Below are 26,524 nucleotides of genomic sequence, written 5' to 3'. Positions count from 1 at the left end.
TTTGGACCACGCATACACATAACAAGAAAAACGCCGTCGAAAAAAACCGTTTGTATAAATCTGCGTGGTTGACAAGCGAGTTCACCAATAAAATATGCTTAATCTGAACATGTGCTGAGAGGAAAAAAATATTTATTAATTAAACTTGTACGATTGCACTTTATTCTAATTAAGAGAGACACAGAAGCCGATTCATATTGAAGAGGATTTTCTTTTTTTTTTCCGCGCCATCAACTTCTGTTTTTTTTTTTGCTTCCATTTCTGTTCAACCGCATTTATTTTTTTGCCGCCGATCAAACCGCCGTTACCCGCAATTTCTCGTCCCGGCGATCCACGCGAGCGAATAAACTGCTATTCGTCCTGACACTGTCGCGCTCGTCTTTCTCCGACACGTGTACACGTTGACACGCGTGGGCACGGAAATCCATGTATGCATATGCATGCAAACCTTCGAGCAGTAGGGATATATGTATAAGCTCAGGCAAACGGATGATGACTTTTCGCCCTGAGGACATTCAGAATTACAATATAATCCCGCGTGGGTGCGAATCGAATATCCTTCGTTTTTTTATTTTTTTTTTATTTTTATTTTTATTTTTATTTTTTTTTTTTTTTTTTTTTTTTTTTCATTTATTTTGCCTTGCGGCTTTCGCTCGTATGGTCGTTGTGTTGTCGATGATGCGAACGGTATCATCGACACAACGCGTTTTAATATATTGAGCATTGTCGAACTTTACATACCTATAGTATTAACAGTTATATTGACTTTTTATACTTTATGTGTCTGTGTAAAATTAAAATTAAGAACTGATCTAAGATCTTTTGCCTCTGTCACAAATAAAAATTCAAAATCTATGACCTTTAGCCATCTCGTTTGACAGACACGTGCTGCATCTCTAAATCCCCTTTTGAGCTATGCTACTAATAGCAGCACAGATAGAAGATAATTGATCAGTTTGCTTTACCTAAACCTCTACGGGAGATGTTGATGAGGAAGTGGTCGAAGGGACAGCTGACATCAGCTTGATCGTGTCTCCGCATATATTGATCCGACCACTTCACGTTCGATATGTAGGTCGAGATTACTACTAGACAGTATATTCAAATCTGCAAAGAATTCTGATTTATATAGGTAAAAGAGATCTCTTGTACCTTTTATAATTTCGAAAGAATTTCTGCTTTTGCTTTCGTTTTGATTAAGAGTAATTCTTATTTTCCCCAACAAGAGTTTCTTCGCAAATAAAAATAGTTTCTTAGAAAAGGAAATAAATTTTCTATTTTGTAAAGCAATAATATACATTTTCAAAAATACATATCTTTATCATTAGATTTTTTCAAGAAAACGACCAAATTTTTATTTTATTTTTAATCTTTACTTTATTTACAAATCTGTCTAATATAAGGATAGAAATAAAAATAATTTCTTGGTCGAATTTAGCTGAAATTGCGTTGTAAATTATTTGACAAATTAATTAACTAGGTAATAGAAACTAGGTAAAATGATATAAACGCAACTAATAATTTCGCCAAATGTTTTGATTTATCTAAAACAGCGTATTGTTCTCATTTAATTACATCGAGTTGCTTTATTAATGTAGTAACGAAAGAGCGATATAATTTTTTGAAGAAATTAATATTGCGAAGCGGCGTTGTATTGCACGATTGAAAATTTTAATTATTTATGCAATGATAAATTCTACGAGATTAAAATAAATATGAATTTATCGTCAACAATTTCGCTGGACGTTGGGAATTTTGCGATTCGACACGTTCGTATTTTATTTACTAAGTTTCCACGCGATCTCCTATTAAAGATGTATTTCGAGAAAGAAAGAGAGAGAGAGGGAGAAAAAGAGTGAAATAGCAATAACATCGCGAAATTCTGCACATTTTCAGTATAACGTTTGTATATGCGCCGATTTTATATGTGTATGTATAGGCCCATATTATATATATATATTCCGCTGCGTGACACATATTGAATTCGTACGAGTTACAAAGTAATGTGTATGGTTTCCGCAAGGTTTCGAGGACATTCTTGCTGATTGTGGAAGACCCATACTGTCGAATATTAAACTCATATGTTCCGAGGCTTCCATTCGGTAGAACGTTAATTTGATGAATAATCCCATCGACTGCGATGCGGAGTCATCCCTGAAAATATTCTTGAAAAATTCAATAAGGATGCGTTCATCGGAATATTTCAAGTTTCTCGCGTGTGCACACGGTATGTAAAAATCAATAAGAAACGAATATACGATATTGTTCATTGCCAAATTGAAAATAAATTATTTTTTAGTAATAAAATTACCGAAGATCACTGTTTTTTTTGCAACTAAAAAACCCGATGTTTGTCTGCTGATCTGTAAAAAGCGCTAAATCCATAAATAAAAGCTCACTGTAGAATTAAGCCTAGTGATATGAATCTTTTTCGAGTTACGCGAATCGCCGTGGCAAATTGATTCGATGGTACCTTCATTCACCCATACGAATTTCCGGCTCGTGGGCGTTTTCTCTCGCCTGGTCGACAATTTAAAGCGACATTTACGGACACAAACGAGCGTTGAATTTTGCGCTAATCGCGTTATTAGACCGCGTCGGTTTGATTTGACCGCGACCAATGTCACTCGCAGCATCGACGGAAACTGTTTTGCCGCGTGACAGCGAATATTCGATGTAGAAAAGTAATCGCTCTATGTCGTGTGCTGTAATTAGATTAAATTGCAGCGAACATTTTCGTGCACATACCTATGTACTCGACAGAATGAAGACAGAAACCGAGAAAAATCAATCGAGAATCAATTACGATAAATATTGTTATACTACGTTATCGTGCGATATATTTGTTGGCATGTATGCGAATGCCAATTCGTGTGTAACGTATATCATTGCGATATCACAAAGTAATCGATTATTATTGGCAAAAAATATGTAACAATATTGCGACGTTAGTGCGTTTATTAGTAGTAAACAACAAGATCGTTGCGAAAGCATTAATTATATAATTACGAGCTTGCAGACACACGTGTATAATTCAGACCCAAGAGATGCGATGATATCCCTTTATGAACAAACATGTATTCGCAAATTCTATTAAGGTGCATCGTAAATGCATATCCCCAAATTGATATTCCATGATTTACTAATTTGCTATTTTCGTATAAATTTGTGCAAAGTTTTTTCGATGAAAAATTAGCTAATGAAAAATTATTTCCATGTTTCTTTTGTTTTATATTTCTGCCACTCGCCGACGAAAAACTTTCGTATTATCGATCTTCTGTTCTACAAGTTATTTATCCTCGCGGTCGATTTAAATTTCAACTTTGCCTTGTCAAAATTTATGCACAATTAATACTTACCGCCTCGAATATCAAATACACCCGAAATACAATCACAAGAATCGTCGCGAAAGTTTCCGCTCACATTGTAAGAAATTATCGTTGCGCATGAATCGTACGAAATTGAACTCTTTCGTCGACCCCCGGTCAAAGCGCCTGTACATTTTTGCCTTTCATTTGCTGCTCTCCATTTCACGTGTTCATTTTTTTTTTTTTTTTTTTTTTTTTGCGCGCGTGCTTTTAACCGAAACAAAGGGACGCAGAATACTCTAGGCCAGAATTGAAAAACTGTCGGACAGAAAAATGAACGAAAATAACGCATAATACATTCCGTAACTTGGCAATACTTTGCCCATGAGAAATTGACACAAAGTTTTACGCGGCTAAGAAACTGCTTTCACGTGGAAACGAGCCTCGAGCATTTTTGATTCAACGTTAAAATTCAAGCAACAGAGTTTTCCTGTTCTTCGCTCTTCTAAAACTTTTAACATTGTTCTCCGAATAGTCGCAGATTTTATATCATTTCAACATATTATTCGAAGAAACAATATAATATAATCGATAAATATTATTACACTTTACTCGAGAGAGATGGATTTTATTTTACGATATTTTTAGATAGACGATGTATATGAGATTCTTCAAGTTTTAGTACACAGGTCGTACACATATGGAATACATTTTTTTATGACTATTTCATCATCTCTCTTTTCATATCCCAGTTATGTACCAGTATTTAATTTTATGGGATCTACATGTAAAGTATTGTTTAAATTGAATACACGCACATTTATCTTTAATATCTAAAATTTATTTAAAAATTTTTTAGTTGCAACAGCTGAATAACTTTGTAGTCAGATCACTATAGAATCATTATAGAAATTTCATATAGGAAAATTGATTCGAAACTTTTCGAATACTATATTCGGAAAGTGCGTGACGTTTGCCATGTATATGGGATCTCGTAAAAATTCTCGCATTTTTTTACGTTTATGCTCAAAACAGACGCGATCATAATGAAAGATTTTCACTAACGGCCAAAATTTTATCGAAGGGTGGATCTATATTGCAGATATATATAAATTAATTTTTCTGACGAACTTATAATTAGAATCGATTGTATATGTCTATACCTAATCTTTGTTACTGGAAGCATTAATTGAAACCGATCACTTTAAATACGTAACGTAGAAATAAAACACGGATATATATAGCTAATACGGGGTCGTCGTCACCGCAAGTGGGATGCTGCGGGCTGACGACCGGAAGCTAAAAACGGCATCGCGGATCAATGTTACCGTCTGGCTCGCGTAAATGCGGATAATTCACTTAACTCTCATTCGCACACATTCTATCGTTCGTCTACGCTAGTTATCTATATCTCTGAAGAGTCCGCGAGCTCTGAATTAATTATCGTCTAAAATTATTACCGCGGAAACAAATCTCTCTCGAATTATTCCGTCTGTGAATCAGTGTTATTTCCGTTTATATCTAAGATATTTTCTTCCTAATAATTTCAATTAATTTCATAAAATTAGTGAAATATCATATGATTGATAAAAAATTGTGAAAAGTATCAAATTACATTTTTACATTTATTATCATCTCTAAAGAAGTTTGTGCCTCTCTGAAGTTGATGAAAATTTTCTATCCTCTTTATCTCTACTCACCAAACTTCCGCTCTGTGTTTATGTACTCGGATTTACTTTTCCACGCGAAAAACGAGTCAACATGGCGACTTTAATACACTAATGTGATTCGACGGAAAGTTGGCTACTGTGCCCCGTCATGGCCGGACGATGGCGAGCGAGATTCACAATTTCTCCTCACGCTTTAAATGCGATAATGGAGGGGAAATGTTGCGGTCTTAAGCCAAACCCTATACGGGGACTGCGGATCCGGTTTTCCGGGCCGCTCCGGCTACCGGATGCACATAGCGCTTTATGGTAGGCGTGGTGCGCAGCGCAAATCGTCTTTCGATGTATGCTTGAGTGATTTCGAATGGGAAGGACTAGACACTGAGGAGACTCGTCGTGAAAACAGGGGGTTGCGGCCGAGTTATGATTACGGCTTGAAATACTTGTTCTATTTTCAATATGGATTCCCGGGTCCCGGGAACGGCGGTGCGTTAATTTATCATCTCGGTCATATGTGATCAAAATTCAAAGAGAGATTAAAACAAGTTATATTTTTTAATATTGAATAAATAAAATTTTTCCAATCCGCATCATTTATTAATTAAATAATTGAGTAAACTTGTATTAATACATCATTTTTGTTTCATTATTTTTATATTTTATTTTAATCTGTTATAATATACAATATATATACATTCAAGAGAAAAAGGCTAGTCAATGATCGTTTTCCATTTTCATTATATATGAGATAAATATCAATATCATAAGTTGAACAACATTGAATATATTAAACAGTGCACATTTTACCGAGTAAACAATATAACTGTTCGAAATAATAAAAAGAGATTCCATTTTACATTAAATGTAAAACTTTCCTTGTGCTATCCAGAAGATGCACGTGTACGTAAATACAAACAACCGAATAACTCTCTCTACTTCGCCATCTTTCCCTGTTTCAATGCAGATCGCTTTTCCCAAGTCATTTTAAGCGACGCCTCCGAAGCGGCATAATTAATGCAGCTGCTTCTCCACTCTCAAGCGGAAACTCGTCCATCGCTGCGTAATTTCGCGTCTCATGAAGCACGAGTAGCAAACTATTCGTTTCTCCGCATTTAGCTTAACACACTGAACAATTCAACTTTTAAAAATACAGCTTGCACGTGATGACTTTGATAATTAAGACGCGGCTACTTTTTTTTTTTTTTTTCTTCCGGAGGAGGATTTTTAAAAGGACTAAACTGACGTTTCTTATCTCTGTCTGCTTTGCTCTAATCTAACCCGATCGTTTCATTTTTAATCCATCTTTCTCTTTTTCTCTTCTCCCTTCCCTTTCCGGAGGCAAGAGTTATTCAAGGAAGGAGGCAACGTTGTCGTCGTCTGACAAGCGCGAACAATGAAGGGGTCGTGAACAGTTTCTCAACACAATCGACATCGGGAATCATGGTATTGTCGGCGCTTCAAGATTTACCCATCGGCTATAGAGTGTATCCTTTCACAGGCGATCGATCGAATTCTTCGAAGATATGTATATACACGAATGCGAGAGTGATCACTAGGGGTTCATCTGCGCGATCTTGGAGCCGACCCAAATGGAAGTGTCGGTCGACATGAGAGACGGATCTCTTCTCTCGATGACTTAATTCGTTTTGACATCGCAGTTTAACCCTCCCGATCCGTTCCCCCGCTGAACGACGAACGGTTTTTTCTCTCTCTCTCTCTCTCTCTCTCTCTCTCTCTCTCTCTCTCTCTCTCTCTCTTCTTTCTTTCTCTCTCACGTACTGTTATTTAGTAGCTGAATTAGAGCACTTCGGACAGATGCCAGATCTCGCGATAACGTTAGAGAGACGCAACTGGCTCCGATATATAAATATGAATATTGACCGAGGGTGTTTATTCAACGCTGAAATAGTATGAAATTAAGAGTTAGCAAAATATATATACATATATATATATATATTTGCAAATTAACAGAAAAATATTTATAGGAATATTTTATAGGTTTATCAAAAAATTTACCAAGTATTTAACGATTTAATAGATCTAATATTATACTGGATAACCTTATTCTGTGCTCAATATGCAGGTAATACGATCCGGCCACGCGCTATCGCTCTCTAATCAGGAAATCTAATGTGTGTAATCTGTAGCTGCATAATCTGCAGAGTGGATTAGCTTTTAACGATAAAATCTAAAATGTCGTTTGCTCGAGCCAATAACAAGATAGAAATCATATAATGGAGCTGTTTTTTGTGTAACTATATATTTATCTCTCCAACATGTGTACAATACTTAATTTTATTTGTTTGCAATAGTATTTTAAAATGCGTACTATATATTAATTATTATTATTATTATTTTCACAACAGGATCCATTTTAAATATAATCTAAAAGTTAAAAAATTCTGCAGATTTCTCTTTATTGAATGTTTAATTTAATGTGCTGCATTTATTATATTTAATCAATATATAAATTTTATTTAAGTAACTTTTATAATTAATATTTAAATGCTTCTAAAGATATTGATGAAAGTTAAGAACTCTTCCTTTATTACGTTTTTCATCATAATACTCGCAAACTTTTCTCCATAAAAATACTCACCTTGAACTTTGATTCAATTAAAATCACTATTTATTGCTTCGAGATAAATTTATTAAACGAAAGTACAGCAATCATAAAATTACGAATTGAATATTTAAGATATTCATTAATTCTAAGTATGATTCATCCTGTTTATCTTAAATTTGATCGTAAATTATACATCGCGATTAAAGTAAATCGAAGTTATTAATAATTATCGCCGCGATACGAAATATATTATTTAATATTCACATTTATACACGCATTGGTATATTTTATCAAATTATTATTTTTTATTATATGTTGAATACAAACACACACACACACACATATGAAGCCAAAATTCTCACAGCTTCGATTACCGCATCACAATAAGGCTGCACGAACGATTAACGTTCTGTCACAACAAGAATACGCGCGTTTCTGTTCTCGAACAATTAATGCCATCTCTTTTGAGGTTTCTCCATCGGCTTTGTCGAGTCCTTTTTTCTTTAGGTCATGCTCTCGTCACGTGACGAGAGTAGAATTGCCCTGGGGACGAAAGGGAATCGTCTCGTCGTCAAATGTCAACCCATAAGCGCAACCACTCGAGTTACTCAAAAGAGAAATATGAATCTCTAGAAGTAGCCGAAAGATTCACATAAATTTCATCACCGGTTCCCAGCAATGAAATTTATGCGAACTCTTCAATGATGCGAGATCTTATGACGAATAAATTTATATGCGGTTAATTAACTATTAAAACAAGATAAAGTTCTTGTTGCGTATAACTGTAAAAATTATTATCGGAAAATTACGAGTTTTTTATTATAAATTTTTTCTTTTTTAAATAAAGTTTCGTTATAATATGATAAAAATAAACGTCTATGAAATAATATCATTTTGTTTTTGCGTTAGAAATAATGCGACTTAAAATGACTATCGTCACTATAAATCGGGACAAATAGTCCGATAAAATCTTCGCAATTTAAGGACACGTAGTGTCGATTCTGGAAAATTCTACCAAAAGCTTTCGCATGACCGCCATTGGCAATATCGAGACAATGCGCCATGCGTTTTGAAATTGCCAAGCTTTACCGAGATAGAAAATGTTGGTCTTGACTGCAGAGATGCTTTTTTCGTCCTGTCCTTGAGAATAAAAATACAAATGAAATATGGAAATAAAATATGATAGGATGCATCAAAGCACGGAAAGAAACTTCAAAATCAATAGAAGCTGATATTAGATCTGTCGAATCTACTTTGGAAAAGCGTACAAAGTATAGTACAAACTATATCTATGCAGAGTTCACAATTCATTATATTGATCGGCTTTAATACAGTTTATTTCAAAAGTTTTATATATTATCTGAATTGGAAGATTTATATTGCTATTGTATGATAAAAAAGAAATTTTAAAAAATAACGATTCTTCCTTCATGGATACGTATTAATAAATTTTTTTCTCTATTTTTTAAGATTTACTTATCAAGATATTTTGAAACGTTAATAAGATAAAATGTTGAAAAAATTACATCTCAAAGAAAAAATCAAATTTAATAAAAATTAAAATTTTGTAAATATACAACAACGGTCAACAGTAGATATACACATTTATGATATTTTGTAAATTCTACTTTGCGCCCTTAATATTTATCCTTTTTTTTTTTTTTTAAGTAAATAATTAAATAATTCTAAGATATCGTATATTACAAGAGCGAGGCACATCTGTGTATTCGAAGCCTCGCCTGTTATATTCTCCAGGGTTGGGAAAGTTACTTTATAAAAGTAACTCGTTACCGTTACCGTTATTTTTTCTAAAAAGTAACTCGTTACCGTTACTCGTTACCAATTTTAAAAAGTAACTCGTTACCGTTACAGTTACTTTTTAGTAACGAGTCGTTACAATTTCCGTTACTTTTTTACAATACAAACTAATAAATTATTTTGTATAAGAAAAACTTTTAAAAAATTGTAAGCAAAATTTCATTCAAGGTTTATTACAAAATAAATGATTAAATTTTATCGAAATTCTTTATTAATTTTTAATAAAATTTGTTGATCCATAGTATCATCATTTAAATGCCCTCTTTGTGGTGTTAATACAGAGCCACCGATGCTAAACATTCTTTCTACAGATGCACTGCTTGGTAGAGCTGTATTATATTTAATAAAAAGTTTTTTAAGTTTTGGATAGTCGTTTAACATTTCTATATTACAATTATTCGATTTTAAAAACCGTTGCAATTCTTCCTGCTCAGATTCATTTTGCACCGTTTTTTGCTCAAAAATGAAAAAATCATCGCGATCGTCAGATTTTCCAGCTTTTGAAGAATTTTCAGTTGATCGGATTCCCAATAAATCCTCCAAGTAATTTTCAGCACGTTTTCTTTTTTCTCCGGTTAACCAGTTTAACTTAAATTTTGGATGTAAACATGCTGCTATTATTAATTCTTTTGTTTCAAATATTGTAAGAAATCTAAAATCAAATATAGTAAATTAAGCGACATTGTTTGTTTTATTGAAATTAATACTTTTGAATGAATAGTTTAAAATAAAATAATATTTTTCAATTAAATCCTTATTTAAAATTAAATAACATATGTATTAATCAAATTAATAAGTTACCTTTTATTTAAACCTTGCTGAATAGCTTCAACTAATGAATGGCAATCTATAAGGTCAGATTTATTGAGATTTTCTAATTTTCGTTGCAAGGTACTTAGAACTGGTAGTAAATGAGATTACAACATAATAAGAATGCTAATTGGTCGATTTGCTTATGGCTTTACGGTTAAGATAAAAATTTTATCACGCACAATAGCAAGAATAATATCTTAAATAAATGAAAAAATTAGAAAAAAGTAACGATAAAAATAACTGTTAAATTCGTTACTCGTTACCGAAAAATGTAACGAAGTTACTTTTTCCGTTACAAATAAAATTTGTAACGCCATTACCGTTACAGTTACCGAAAAAAAGTAACTGTAACAGTAACGGCGTTACAAGTAACGCGTTACTTCCCAACCTTGATATTCTCGCCAACAACTGCGTTTGCAATTGCGTGCATTTGTCGATATCGGATTGGAAAGAATAAAGTTTTTCTTCGCGTCAAGTTTCTTGTTGCGAGATGTATTATCGATAATCGCAGCTGCTTGACGGACTTTGGCAAGAAAACTTTCTACGCAGTACGGATTTGACAAAACGACTTCTTTTTAAAACTTCTCTCGTCGTGGATCACATTTAGATAGAGTCCCATATTTTCGCAACCGTTATTTAATTTTTATTAACAATCCAGCGCGATTTTTCGTTTAAAAGCTGTAAAAGATTTATCCCCGTATATAATACGTACTTCATTAATCCATTCAGAAATCTGTATCTGAGAGGCATAAAAAAAGATGAAGAAGTTTAATCTCTTCTCTTCTATAACAATAAATTAATATTTTATGTATTATCACTATTTTATTTTTTTTTATCATTTTTTATTTTCATCCGGTATTAGTTATTTCATTTAGAAGAGCCGTTCGTTTATCATCGCGCGTCACTTTGTGTACAGGTTGCTAGTAATCCGGAAGCTGCATTGTTCGTTAATATATTGGTTATCGCTGTTCATTCACTTTGTCCCTTGACTATATAGTACCGGCATTGTTGGTTATTATATAGGAATCTAATAGCAAATTTGGATGCAGAGAATTGTGATAGAATCGTGCGTTCAAGTTGTACGCATCTAAATTAACATGTAATATTACATGATGATCGACAAAATATTAATTTATAAGACAATAAATAATTTTCAAATAATAATGATAAATTTGCCTTTTCATTGAAATATTAAATTCATTTGAATTGATATCAATATCGAATTTGTAGATCATTCGAACTTCGCGTAATCACATCATAGACGAATGATACGGAGCATATGAAAATTATGATTATCAAAATTCTTTTTAAAGAAATGCTTCCTAATTTTTATTAATTTTTATTCATAATTCTATATCATTATTTTAGATAATACCCAAAATATTTTTATGATGCCTCTCTTTGATTAATTTTAAAAGAGTCTGTTTGCGGGAAAAAAATTGAGACGCGGGTATTACTGTATACCACGTAGACATTTTATATTTTCAGCACTCACGTTATAAATAGTTGACAATACGAGTCCACCATATCGCTTACAGTCACTTTGCTTACAGTATACATTCTATATAAATGTACTTGTATAATTACTATTCTTTTTACTTCGATAATTCTACGGGGATACATAATACATATGTGTTTGCGTTATCATATACATTATGTTACGCTATATTGTATGCATATTCAGGGTTGGGAAGTAACGCGTTACTTGTAACGCCGTTACCGTTACAGTTACTTTTTTTCGGTAACTGTAACGGTAATGGCGTTACAAATTTTATTTGTAACGGAAAAAGTAACTTTGTTACATTTTTCGGTAACGAGTAACGAATTTAACAGTTACTTTTATCGTTACTTTTTTCAAATTTTTTGATTTATTTAAGATATTATTCTTGCAATTGTGCGTGATAAAATTTTTATCTTAACCGTAAAGCCGTAAGCAAATCGACCAATTAGCATTCTTATTATGTTGTAATCTCATTTACTACCAGTTCTAAGTACCTTGCAACGAAAATTAGAAAATCTCAATAAATCTGACCTTATAGATTGCCATTCATTAGTTGAAGCTATTCAGCAAGGTTTAAATAAAAGGTAACTTATTAATTTGATTAATACATATGTTATTTAATTTTAAATAAGGATTTAATTGAAAAATATTATTTTATTTTAAACTATTGATTCAAAAGTATTAATTTCAATAAAACAAACAATGTCGCTTAATTTACTATGTTTGATTTTAGATTTCTTACAATATTTGAAACAAAAGAATTAATAATAGCAGCATGTTTACATCCAAAATTTAAGTTAAACTGGTTAACCGGAGAAAAAAGAAAACGTGCTGAAAATTACTTGGAGGATTTATTGGAAATCCGATCAACTGAAAATTCTTCAATAACTGGAAAATCTGACGATCCCGATGATTTTTTCATTTTTGAGCAAAAAACGGTGCAAAATGAATCTGAACAAGAAGAATTGCAACGGTTTTTAAAATCAAATAATTGTAATATAGAAATGTTAAACGACTATCCAAAACTTAAAAAACTTTTTATTAAATATAATACAGCTCTACCAAGCAGTGCATCTGTAGAAAGAATGTTTAGCATCGGTGGCTCTGTATTAACACCACAAAGAGGGCATTTAAATGATGATACTATGGAGCAACAAATTTTATTAAAAATTAATAAAGAATTTCGATAAAATTTAATCATTTATTTTGTAATAAACCTTGAATGAAATCTTGCTTACAATTTTTGAAAAGTTTTTCTTATGCAAAATAATTTATTAGTTTGTATTGTAAAAAAGTAACGGAAATTGTAACGACTCGTTACTTTTTAGTAACTGTAACGGTAACGAGTTACTTTTTAAAATTAGTAACGAGTAACGGTAACGAGTTACTTTTTAGAAAAAATAACGGTAACGGTAACGAGTTACTTTTATAAAGTAACTTTCCCAACCCTGTGCATATTATACAAATGTGTGGTATATTCACTGGCACGGCTCAATTGTTTAATTGCATCCTTCATCAATTACGCGCAAGTACATTTTGAAACACGTTCCGGCTTGTACAAATCCAAATAAGACACGATCCACATAGACACGCTACAACATTTAATATTATGTACATATATTTATTTCCAATTCTCAATGTTTCGTTAAAAGATACGAATATTTGCCAAGTTGAAATAAAAGTTATAATTGAATTAAAACGGCGATGATGAAAACATAATATTATATGTCCGACTATAATATTTCTCTCTCAAAAAGCTAAACCTAATCATTTTTTTTATATCAATGAAATGTTATTAGTCCAAACGATACTAATTACTCAGAATATCTAATACAAGAAATTATTGCGCGAAATACAAGAAAATCCTACACGTTGATAAATTTGCGAAATATAGATATTATCGTGAAGAGGAGTTTCAGCGAAGTCACCGAAATATCCGGATTACATAACCGAGATACGTACAGAATAATTAGAGTGACGACGAAAATTACGTTTACATCTCTACCTCCATCTGTACAAAAGCGGAAATATTCAATATGCAGAATGCGTAGCGGATCTTCATATTGCGCATACGTAACGGAAAGATATAGATCGTGTGCAAGCCAATGAAATAGCTTCTATTCGCTGATACGTTGCAACCGCGCAATTCATGATGCGAAAAGATTTTCGACGGATCGCATAAAAATGCTCTCGTTAGAGATGGTTTAGCCCCGACGAAAAGCCGAAACGTGCCTTGGAAAAAACGACGATGAGTTCGAGGCTCATTACAGGCAATTGACGATCTGCGCGATCACTATGTTCCCGTAAATGGCTATTCCGTGAGCGCAAACAGCGTGCAAAAGAAGGAATTATTCCTGATGGAGAGAATCGTTCTTCCCGAAAATATAATTTATACAATTTCCGGAAGCCCATTAAATAATCGCGCAAATCGCGAGAACTACCTGTATTTCACTTTAAGATACTTTGGTCCGTATCTTCGACGCTCATTTAGTGCTAAATGTGATTTGTCGCGTTTCTTCGACGAATATAGAACAAATTCGTAAATATAGGCAGTCGCAATTAGCGCTAAATGTGCGGTAAGAATGCAAGCGTTCATAACGCATTTCGCAACGCGCGTTATCTGTATCGACAGCGTGGCTACTCTTAAAGCGATACGGTCGTGATTCGGTGAAGTTTAAATTGTACATTATCTTATCTCATGATTTATATAACGTTGCAACGATCGAAGGACGTCAATATGTCTCTTAATATTGGCAGATTGTTGCATCATTATAAAATCACAATCGTTACAGTATTATAATATAGTACGAACAAACAAAAACTTAGCGACTTTAGTTTAGATTCTACTGATTTGTTTAATTATCGATTATATTCATCAAATTTTATATTTTTTTTTTTTAATGATTTAGACAAAATTTCTTTTCATTCAATATATGTAAAAGATATGATTAGATGTTAGTTCTTTAAAGTTTCGTACAGAATTTACTCAAATATAAGAGGATATCGCACATGTCTTATAACGTGACTGACTTATGCTGAGTCAAAGTTGCGATTGGACCCTTCAAGTCTTCATATAACGGTTAACGCATACAAGCACACGCATACATACACATGAATGATGAAGTCGCGAACCGGCATTTATTGGATATACGATGAGGGTGGTTCGTTGGATCGCGGCGAAAGGATTGGAAATCGCAACGAAGGACTCTCCGCATTAAGAAGATTGCATCGAAATCGGGTCAATAAGTTCTAACGGTTTGGTATATAACATTATTTGATTCCTGCTTTCATCGAGCAGTCCGCGCTTTTCGTTTCGGACTACCATCGCGAAATAATAAAACATTCCGACAAGAAAATCGATAATAAGGACGGTTTATTCGAGGTCGATGCGTCGATGCGATCCGCTGTTTTTCCAGGAGGATAACGATTATTACGGTACGATGGTCCCGCCGCGTCGTATAAATCATCGAAACTTATTTTATTTACAACTCTCGTTAATAACTCAGTTATCCAAGTAAATTTGATATTATGATGTTGTTAATAATATGACGACAATTATCACGGTACAATAGTTATATGATATTTACAGAAATTGTAGAGACACAAATTAAGTTTAATGATAATTTTATTTAATAATTTTTATTTAAATTTTTTATAAGTGATTCAGTTATTTTTACAATGCGAAAAATTTGTATAATTTATGCAAGATGATTATTTTTTTTATTCGCATTTAAACCGTTTGAGGATGATAACTTGTTGAAGCGAGAGAATTTTTCTTTGCTTATAGACTTTATTTACGCGATAATAATTCGCTGCAAAATAATATCTAATCTCGTCTTCGAATGCTTTTCGTAGACGTGACGTAGAATCGTAAGTTTCGGTGTTGCTTTTGTTTCATGGCGTTCGATTGACGCGATTTTTTCAATGGAAATTGATTCGTAGTGTACGTGAAATGAATATGAACGAACGCATTGATCTCCTCTGAAACAAATACCGATTTTTCACGTAGCTTAATAAAATCAACGTCAGTCTATTGAAGAGAAACGGAGTTTAATTTTTTAATTATTTGTCTTAACATTTGTACGCATTCATCGTGCTACAATATTATGTATTTTTCATTGGATCGATGTCATGGTTTTTTTAGGGTTGTCTTTCGCGACTAATTAATATCCTTGAGGAATTAAAATTTAACATGATTTTAACATTTGGACCGTTTATTTTGAAAGTGGTGCGAGTCCATTTTCTTTTGTTTCGAGAGAATTAAATGTTAGCAGATCTGACAATTAAAAAATATAGGTTAATTATGTGAAGTCTGGGAATGTTTGTACTAATTTATCAATATGTAATTTGATTATATAAATTTCTTTTAGGCGAATTTAACTAAAATAATATATATTTCCAGGCTGCAAATGGACTTACGCCACTTTCATAATTAGTCAATTGTAAATATCATTTAATTTCAATTTTGAAATAACAAATATCACTTAAAATATATTTCATATTAATCCAATTTTCTTTATAAATAATAACGAGAAATAAAATAGAATTAGTATTTTTTATTTTGAACGTTAATTATATTTATATATTGTTAAACTTAACACAAGATATTGGTATTATTAATTATTTATGCTCTTCATGTGACAGTGTTTTGAAATATTCATGATGCACAGGAGGTATATAAGGTAATAGCTGCTGCATATCCTTATATTTTTCGTATGTAATAGGCCTGGCATCGTGACGGAAATTGGACTTACACCACTTTCATAATCAATGGTTACGCGATTTCTTTTACCGGCCAATTTTAAATTCAACAAAGCATTGGCATTTTTTAAGATATTAAATACTAACTAGTTATAAACAAAAAGTTTACACTAAATTAAGCATAAATTACGTCATATCTCATTTTTTTAAAAAAAGGACTTACACCACTTTCAAAATAAACGGTCCATTTATAAATTTAACGTATAAATGTAACAACTGTTCGATAACGTATACACTATATTTCAAATATAGAGTTCTCTCATAATTATATTTGCAACAATATATATCTTCATTCTAGTGTAAATCATAGTAAATTTTGAAAGACTATTGTTGCCGTTACTTTATTAATGTCGGTCTTTTGATGTACAATTCGACACGGTATAACATAATTTAATTTTACATAAATATGTTTGTATGTATGTGCGTGGCTCTCTAAACTTTGCCAATTCATTGCGCGCTTTATGCTCCTTACGCCACTATCACATTTGTGGCTCGTAAAAGAGAGAGGATGCTAGTTGTAACTACGAAATTGGACCGAAGCGATCAACCACAAGTCATCCGAAAGGAGACAAGGCGAAAAGGCGATGTAGAAAAGTACGATCGATGTATATGTTTGCACGAGACGTCTCGTCTCTCGCTGTCGCGGCGAACGAGAGCGATCTGTGCGTGGCGCTGCCATGTAAATTCTACGTTAAAGCCTGGACCACAATTCGCGACTCTTGGCGCGTACGATTATATTATATAGCTAAAACACACGTACATATCACTAAACACATAGCGCAGTATCCCGCAAAAAAAATCTACCTCTGACACGCATTCGTATCCGAGAATTCGTATTCGGGAATGGAAACATGTCTTAACGAATACCCCGATACTGCCACCGGAATCGTTCGGCCGTTTGTCAGATTACTCGGTAATATAGATAAAGTACCATTAAAATCGTATCGCGTTTTCACTCTTCGCGTTACCGTTAATATCAATATCGTTCATCGTTCCCATTTTCATGCCTTTATCGTTTATTCGTTTCGCGCTGCGAGTATTTATACGTTAAACAGTCAGATGACACGCGCGCGCATTTAACGATAAAACCGGCGTTGAAACGGATTTGCTACGGAGAATCAAAGCAACTGACACGTAAATTCCGAATGAACCGAGAAAAATATTGCGCTCGTTGTTAATGGACGTCTTATGCGCCCAATTAAATATAGCGGACGCTCAATGTCTCGAGGTGTCCAGTATAAAAATAAATAAATTCTCTACTCTCTATTCTATTAAAATCCTATCGAAATTCAACGACATTTTTCTCAACGGTACATTTATTAATATAATTACTAATCGACGACATTATTATAGCTAGGCGAAGCTATGTAGAGGAGAGGACCGTAATCTTGGATCGAAATTTCTATTTCATCTCGGTGGTGTTCCAAATTACTCGCTCGATATACATATGTATGTATATACGATTATCACAAAGTCCCGCTGGCCAACTCGAGTACAGAGTTCGCCACATTCGCGCAATTATCACGACAAATATCATCTATTGTCCGATATATCTCGTTATATCCTACATCTTGCCATTTTATCGATTTAGGCATTGTAATAAGTTTCTATCTCCTCTCCGAGGACAGAAAATGCATATAATATTGTGAACGTAGTACCAATGGATGATCTGGCTTTCGCTAGTACGGGGAAGATTAACGTACGTTATATTACGAGAAATATATAAAGCGTTTTCAGTTATATATCTCGTTAATCAATCGATGTATGGCTCGCACGATTTAAATTTTTACGAGGAAAAAAAAAATAAAAATAAAAAAAAACACTTATAAATATCTCTTGTTTAAATAAAACTTTGATTTTATATTCACTTGTATAAATTTGCATGTCCCATTAATGTATTCAACTCTTCAATTTTTAAATTAGTTCTGTTAAACGCGATTCAATGGGCACGTGTTTTTTTTTTTTTTTTTTTTTTTCCCTCCTCGATTTCGACATACTACGTAGATACTACAAAAGTGTGAAACGGCCATTAAATTTTTGCTTATAAAAATCAATATACATTTTCCGAATATGCACAAAACTGATAAATATTCCCGTAATTTCAACGATTTTTAAAACTGAGCTCCGTGTTTTTACTGGACTTCAACACTCAATGCGACTTTCATTCACTTTAAATGTAATATTGTGATTGAACTTTGCTATGATGAATTATACAAAAATAACGTACATAGTTTATATAATAATTATTGAAATTTTTGCACTAATATCCTCCCCCACCCCCACCCCCACCCCCTCCCCAACATATAGCACACACAAAAAAAGGGTTTTATCATTCGAGAATTTTTCATTTGACAAGTAACAAAACATTCTTCTCGTAAAGAAAAACGTTAGCGATAATATTTTGTTACATAAAATATTTCAAGATGAGTGAACCATACTTTCGATTTATTAATCGATACAATATTAACTATTTTTTGTTAAAAGATGATAATATTAGAGAATAATTATTTTATATTTTCTTCCTATTTTTTATTATTAATACTCGAGTTATTTTTACACAACAATTGTGAATGTGAAAAAGTAAAGAACAATAGAAAAATGTATTTTTGTTTCCTGGTGTTCGTTTGATTGGAAATCGAATAGAATTTTCGCTCGTTGAAATAATGGTAAACGAATATGGACGAGTATGGAAATATCGTGCAAGGCGCGTTCCCAGTGGAGATTTATTTTACGGTCACACGTTACGTTGACGAGTTGAGCTACAGCCTTAATCACGACACAATTACTGTATTTATTTATTCTGTATATATATATATATAGACGATTAATTATGGACCCGTTTTCGAACCAGTCGCGAGTGCAAACATAAGAACAATAAAGTAAAATTAAATGCCATTGAAACACTTTAATTCACATAGATCATCTATCGCTGCGTTTGGTCAAATTTTTGTTGCACAAATTACTCTTATTCTCGCGTACGTAAGAATATACAATATTTATATTTACACGCACAATATGTGTGTATGTGTGTTATACAAATAAATACAATTGTTTTCGTCTACTTAAGCTATCCGTTTGCTTCGCGATTTTTCTCGTATGATCCGATATGATGACTGTAGATACATAAAGAAACAATTAAATCATAAATCATAATTAACATGCAGTCTTGCTTTATTTCTGTGTAAAAAGCAACGTGAATTATTTGCTCAAACATTTACATAGTATAAAAAGTTATATTTATCAAAACGTATAAATACTTGTGCACATGAATATGCATGTTTTCTATCGCAATGCTAAATATGAGCAAATTCACGCGTTTGCGATGAATCCTTCAATAATTTCGTTAAAACGGGACAAGTTTATTTAACGATTTATTTATTCGATCTTTATATGTCTACAGTCATATTGGTCGGGATTTGTATTTATGCAAAAAAACAGTCCTCGTTAGAGTCGCATTTTAGCTTAAAGCGAAGCTTGCTGATGCGTTGATTTAATTGACGCATTGTGCCCTTCTTCCTTCCCCCCCCCCCCCGCCTCCCTTATTATCTAATTTTTTTTCTCTTTGAGACATTTCACATAATAGAGCATCGAGATGCGATCGGTCGTGTCGTAATCGCAAAATAATAACACAAGTTGGATCGCGAAGTTCTTGACGCAGGATGCTCGAGACACGTGTATAACATACATCATACGGTAGGTCGACAAAATGAAATATATCGTCGGCCTAATTATAAAGCTTTCAAATTTAGAGATATTTATTTTATTATTAAAACATTAACTTTCTTTTTACCGAAGCACCGAATATACTATGATAAATTTCGTAAATTTATGATTAATCGTTATCGTGTCTAAAAGTTTTATATACTGCGGCAGATATATTAAAAGCCAAGGACATTAATTTAAACTTTGAAAAATTTATATTTTGTGATTTAAATTTCTTTATAATTAGAGCAATGATATATATCTATGCGCGCGTATACGTTCGATAAGATTCGCATGTATATCCTTAATTCGTTAAACAACTTTTATAACGTCAGACTCTCATACGTAGTAGCTGCGGATGAAAGGGGGATTGTAGGGTAAATTGCATTTTTACCGAGAAACCCGCTCATTGACCCACTTTCGCCCAATTTAACCCACTTTGCTAAACTCATCTGACCATCTCATCAGTTATTACATCTTATTTGAACCAGAACATTTTAGCTTCGACATTTAATTTATTCTACTATTTCATCATCTATCCTTTTTGCCTGAGCTGAATTCTCATTCTTATATTTCTGTCGTGCAATACGTCATCGTATCTTTGATTTTTGTTTCGATATTTAATAAATAAGAAAAAAAAAGAATTCTTTTTTAAACATTTAATTATCGGATTCGAAAAGAAGTATTTTTGAGCATTGTAGAAGAGTTTCAGCGAGGACATTAGATATTATTTATTTAAATTGGTTCGTTAACTTTTATATTTTTAATTACGCTATTTACTGAATGACATAACACGAGAATCATATTATTTATATCATTATTTCGTGAAATTTGAGAGATGAGAAAAAAAAAACTAAAAACAATATCACACTCGACGATACAAATATTCATAAAAAAAAAATTGTGTGTATATGTGTATGGATATGTAGTAGGTGCGTAAAAACCTGTCGACAAGTTTCATTCGGAACAAATACTGACTTTCAATCGAACGTATTATATAATTGGCGTACGAATTGATAATACACAGCTAATAGTTATTACATGCTTCGAAGCGTGCTTGATTTATTTTGAGACTCGATGCGTAATATGTTGGAATGAGAAGAGATAATGAAAGTTAAGGAATAATGTCTCTTGTATACTTTATACGTTTCATCCTACGTCAAAGTATCCTTAATCAGATCTACTTACCTTCTCTGTCAGCACTCGATACTATCGAGAGATAACGAGAAACGATCGAAAGCTTTGATATGTCGACGAATCGCAGCGAGCGAGCATGAAATTCCATATTTCTCGTATGCAAAATTTTGCACGAATATTATCTGCGCATGCAAGGAAGAGAGAGAGAGAGAGAGAGAGCATCGAGTAAACAGGATAGCAAAATTTCGATATCATTTCCGTCACTGAGCGGAATGCAGTTGCCGCAGTTACTGTAACTACTTTTGCCAGACTTGATTCAACGGAATGGATTTCGCGTCGATTCGGTCAGTATAGGAGAGCATGTCGTCCTCGTCGATATCGTCATCATCGACGTCGTCGTTCGATAAGTCGCTCGTACCGGGCTTTATTCTTTTGCCCATGGCGGTTTTCTTCTCCGTACAATTTTCTGCTCCGAAAGTAGAGTAACTTGGAAAGTTGCGTATTCTTCGCGTTTGGGCGATCCGCAACTTTGCGAATGACATAAAACCGATAAAACTGTAATCGTGGAGAATTTTCTTCAACTTTGCGTGATCTTCAAACGTGGTTCGACCAGTTTTCGAAAAGGCGGGCGCGTTTTCTATGGGGGCGGATTTTTACGCGGGAACTAATGAAACTCGTGCTCGAGACCTTCAAGCTGTTAGACAAGAAGAATCTTGCGGAATAATTTTATTCGGAAATATTCATCAACTTTAAAGCTGTATATGGTATAATATAAAGTAAGAAAAAAAAAACAACATGTTTAATAGCTGCTTGCTTGTTTATATGTTTGCTGGGAGCTAAGCAATAAAAGCAAAAGAAAATCAATAAGCTTCTTCGTTGAGATGAATTAAAAGAATCGCAAGATCGATGATTGGCGAGAATCTCTCGGATAAATCGCTCGCATCCAATCGCTATTGTTACGATGTAGAATTCCTCGACAAACATTCACGGGAGAAAAGGAATGTACGGCTTAATCATGCTAATTCAATCAGATTGTTTACGTGCTTTAGATTCCTACATTTAATTCCGTGTAAAAAAAAAGCGTTGCTTTTGTAAGAGCGGAATTGGATTCTTGTTTTGATACGAGTGAAAGTCTTCGTATCGATTTCCTCGCTGAACCGCAGCTAAGATACGCTTAAATCGAAACTACTGCATTTCGGGGGTGGGAGGGAGAACGAGATTCTTCAAAAAATATTCCCTGTTTCTGTCCTCTGCTATCGGGACAAAGACACGTGTCCCATATTATTCTTACAGGAAGATTTTAGGATAATCTTCTTACGTCGATGAAAATTTCATTCCGTTTTTTCTTTTCCTGCTATGAATACGATTGAATCGAAAAATCATCAACTTTGCATCGTCGATTTACTCAAAATTGAGATTAAAGATGATTGAATATGATATTAAAACTTTAATACATTTTGAGAAACAATCGTTGCTAAAAATTATATCATCGTGCATTTAATATTGTTCCAATGTTGTTAGAAAAAAATATCAATCATACTATCTTTTCTTCCACATCACATTCCACAAATTAATTGGGATAAATGAATCGAGTCACAATCGAATTACATGTTTTCGTAAATTCCATTACCTTAGTCAAACGACTAATTCCTTTGCTATCGCCTCCTCGCCGATACGTTTCCACGTAAATCGTCACTGCGGAAAATGCGAATTCTCTATCCGTGCCAGTGTCGAGACTTTGATTATTCCTTGCCTTTCGTTATACGTTTCTCTTCTCCTCCCGAAGAGCTTCCTGTCGCAAATGCTGCCTCCGCGGCCGGCGTCTCCTCCTCGTTATCGTGGCAAAGATTACGAGACTTTTTCTCCTGAATTTTTTCGCCACCGGCAACGAGACGCGTCTCCGCTCTTTCTTCCGTTGCATCATCGCTTTTCATCATAGCTCGATGATATCTGGCGCGCGAAACTGCACTTTGCTGCAGTACTTCACTTCCTGCACGATCTTGTTACCGCAATCCTCCCCATGGTCGCTCCGCTCGTCATCGTCGTCGTCCTCCTCCTGCAAGTCCTCCAAGACCTTTTGTCTGTCTAGACGCCAGCCACCGCCCCTGCCGCCGGCCGTCTTTCTCTTCTTCTCACGGATTTTATTCTGGCGAACGGATCGCCGTGGTTATTTGTATCTGAAAGTCGACCAGAACGGGAGCACTTTGGAGCGTGAGTGTGCTCTTATCGATCTCGCGGGGGAACTCGTCGCCTTATGTATAAAAAAAAGTTTATTTTATCTCATTTTACTTTTTAATATAGCTTTCTATATCGCTTTGACACAGATCGAGTGGGAAAGATTGTCGAAACTTTATATATATATATATATATATATATATCGTTTCAACGATTATAATTTTAATAGCGATTAGATAGCGCGCGCTATCGCACGCACAATGATTTCGATGAGTCAAACATTTGGCATTTCGAGTGTATCATTCATGTGCGGAATAGAAAACGGCTAAATCGCGATACAGGTATTATATGCGAAGTCTTTTAACTTGTATTTTTTATAATCGCCGCGAATATTTTAATCACGTTGCTATGTTAAACATGCAATGCAAGCTATGGGCGAGATATTCGTTGACGATAGGAACATAATCTTTGTGCATACACGATACATGATCCGTGCTATTCGGCTTTATAAATATAACGAGTATTAATAAGCAAATTGAAACGCGGTGTCGATGAAACATTTTTCATCGTCGTACTCGTCGTCGTAAAATAGTTTCCATCGTCAATTCTACGAAAATTAATTAACATCGCATGTTATTTTCATCATAAGTCATAGTCGTATTTTGCAAGAAAAATTCGAACCACGTGTCTAATTGCGAGTTATTCTCCCATTTTGAGAATTTTTAGGAAAATTAATCTTGATTGGAATTGTCGCTTTCTATATCTGCAATTCATAAAAAGAGAAATTTACGAATTATTTACAAAAACTTATAGGCGAAAATATAATTCAAGATATAAGTCTTTGTAAATAATTTGTGACTAGAAATTTTTTATACAATACATTTTAAAGATATCGTGTTAAAATAATTCTAATATTATCAGCTTCTAATTAACGTGATTGATCTTTATTCTTTTCTTTCAACAAATCCTGTAAAGCAGCAGATATTTTCTGAATGCGCCAAAGAGCGACTTACCTTTCTGGTAAAGGACATTCCATAATTCTGCAGAAAGCCAGACCGATCGCTACTATTAGTATTAAAAATAAAACCGTATACACCACGCACAGATGAACCAAAGAAAAAATATAGAGCGTTTTGTGACACCACTGATTGGGCGCGTACAACGAAACTTTGTATTCCGGCCACATTATATGCAGTATCCAATAATGTCCTGCAACAGAAAAGAAGAAAGCATACGACACGTGGAACATACGAATCAACATCTTCCGAAGTCCGAGCGATAAAACATCAAGTAGTCGAAGTAGAATATTATCAATTTTATTCAAGAATATTGGAACTCCATATTGAAGAGAATATTTCGCTCGCTCGTTTCCCAACTCAACCAAAACTTTCTTCTTGCATTCGACCCGAAAACTTTGAAAGTAGTAACGACCTCGCGGAATATACGCGACATACATATCAAATGCTCGTGATTAAGTGTAGCCTGCGATTACGTCCGACCAACAAACTATCGCGTTTTGCCATGCGACAAATTGGCGCGATGCACGAGATATAAATATTCCACTACGATACCTGGTCACGAACGGTTAAATTGTTATAACAGTGGACTTTTTGTAATCGATAAAATGTGAGTAATTAATATAAAATAATTAGAAAAAATTTAATAACAGCGAAAATTAAACGAAAATTTATTAAAACATGCAGTTACTTTTATTATTTATAATTTGCTCTTGCATATAGTAGATAATCTTCTATGATTTATTCAGGTTTGCATAAAGCAATTATGGAATCATGCGATTGAATATTATAAAATACGTTCTCGTGATACGGCTTTGCGCTTGTTGAGTAAATCCTTTGTGGCTTTAAGCTCGGAAAGTTTGGATGCTGCCGGCGCGGGATGTATTAAATGTCGCGCGTGTATAATTCCGAAGGAAATTTCAAATTGCTTACCTAACACGAACCATGCGACCAGGAAGCACGATAGAGCTATGGAGAGTAATTTTGTAGGTGAGACGTATGGTGTGGTTGCGGGAACGGACAGCACTTCCGGCCTGCGGGAACGTATCTGCGAATAAAGCGCCCATAACATACGCACGGCGCCCAAAACTCCTCCGATCACCATGTAGACAGGGATGTATGGCTCTTTCGGACAATCCCTAATGAACTGCACACCTACAACGATAAATTTAAACATGACTCGATGGCATTCGCCATTCGCTACGATATGAAAAAAAAAATCTGCCATACATAAATGGGGAAAATTTTTTATGATATATATATATATATATATAATATATTTAATAAATTTTTATATTTTTATTTTAGCTTATATAAATATAGATACATATTTGTAAAATTGATCTCTAATTAAACAGAAATTTCGATTTTTTTTTTTTTACGTCGCATCGCATGCATATGTATGGCGGTAAAGGTGATGATTGGTAACACGATTTTTGTTTCTCTCGATTTCCCCCTGAAACCTTTCTCGTTAGTGAATCTTTTATGACGTTTTCCTTTTATATCAGTTCTTGTATATCCGTGACCCGAATACTCTATTTTATAATTTGAGCAGCGATAACATATTATGAATAATTTGTTTAACGCCATACATTTTTTTTTTTTAATATTATTTTCGAAAAGAAAAGAGAATAACATGTCTTAATCGATATTCATGCCCATTAATTAAGATCTAATTGTATATATGACGTACATCATTATTATACGTTTTTCGCAACGCTGGCGAGGAATAATTTAGCATTAATTGCGTGTTGCCTGACGTCTATCCTGTATATCACGTCCTGACGTCCAACTTAGGATAACGTAACATGCAAACGTGGAAAGGTTCTCCACTACGATATAAAATAAAGCCTTAAATGCATCGTTATTATGCATATCTTGTATATGTGAACTATTAAATTTCTACTGTAACATAACATGTATCATTATTTTGAAAAATTTATCTTGTGTGTTCTTGCTGTGATAAAAAAAAAATCAATACAATTATTATAAATACTTCAATAATTGTTGCGGAGATAAAATGAAATTAAAAAATTATATGCGCATACACTTATGTATAT

General features: G+C 33.6%; 1 protein-coding gene and 1 long non-coding RNA gene across 6 annotated transcripts in view; one reads left to right on the top strand and one right to left on the bottom strand.

The window, feature by feature from the left end:
* LOC138936798 (uncharacterized) overlaps positions 1-26,524 on the bottom strand; it is a 56,733-nt gene that overhangs the window by 3,680 nt on the left and 26,529 nt on the right. For 2 of the 5 annotated variants that reach the window (XM_070302513.1, XM_070302512.1), the window contains exons 6-7: positions 25,398-25,619; positions 24,462-24,657 (exon numbers count right to left, since the gene is read on the bottom strand). In XM_070302513.1, coding sequence (XP_070158614.1) covers positions 24,462-24,657; positions 25,398-25,619 — 418 coding nt within the window. Of the gene's footprint in view, positions 1-18,869; positions 23,451-23,636; positions 24,212-24,461; positions 24,658-25,397; positions 25,620-26,524 lie in introns of those variants that run through there. The other 3 variants (XR_011447428.1, XM_070302515.1, XM_070302514.1) reach the window with 3 other exon arrangements.
* LOC138936801 (uncharacterized) overlaps positions 1-26,524 on the top strand; it is a 65,001-nt gene that overhangs the window by 31,659 nt on the left and 6,818 nt on the right. The gene's annotated exons all lie outside the window — the stretch shown is intronic.

The sequence above is a fragment of the Polyergus mexicanus genome, unplaced genomic scaffold, assembly GCF_030449975.1.
Source record: "Polyergus mexicanus isolate NDT 795.1 unplaced genomic scaffold, iyPolMexi1.0 SCAF_10, whole genome shotgun sequence".
Lineage (NCBI taxonomy): Eukaryota > Metazoa > Arthropoda > Insecta > Hymenoptera > Formicidae > Polyergus > Polyergus mexicanus.
Note: the sequence above shows the minus strand (reverse complement) of the source record. Positions and strands in the feature narration are given on the sequence as shown.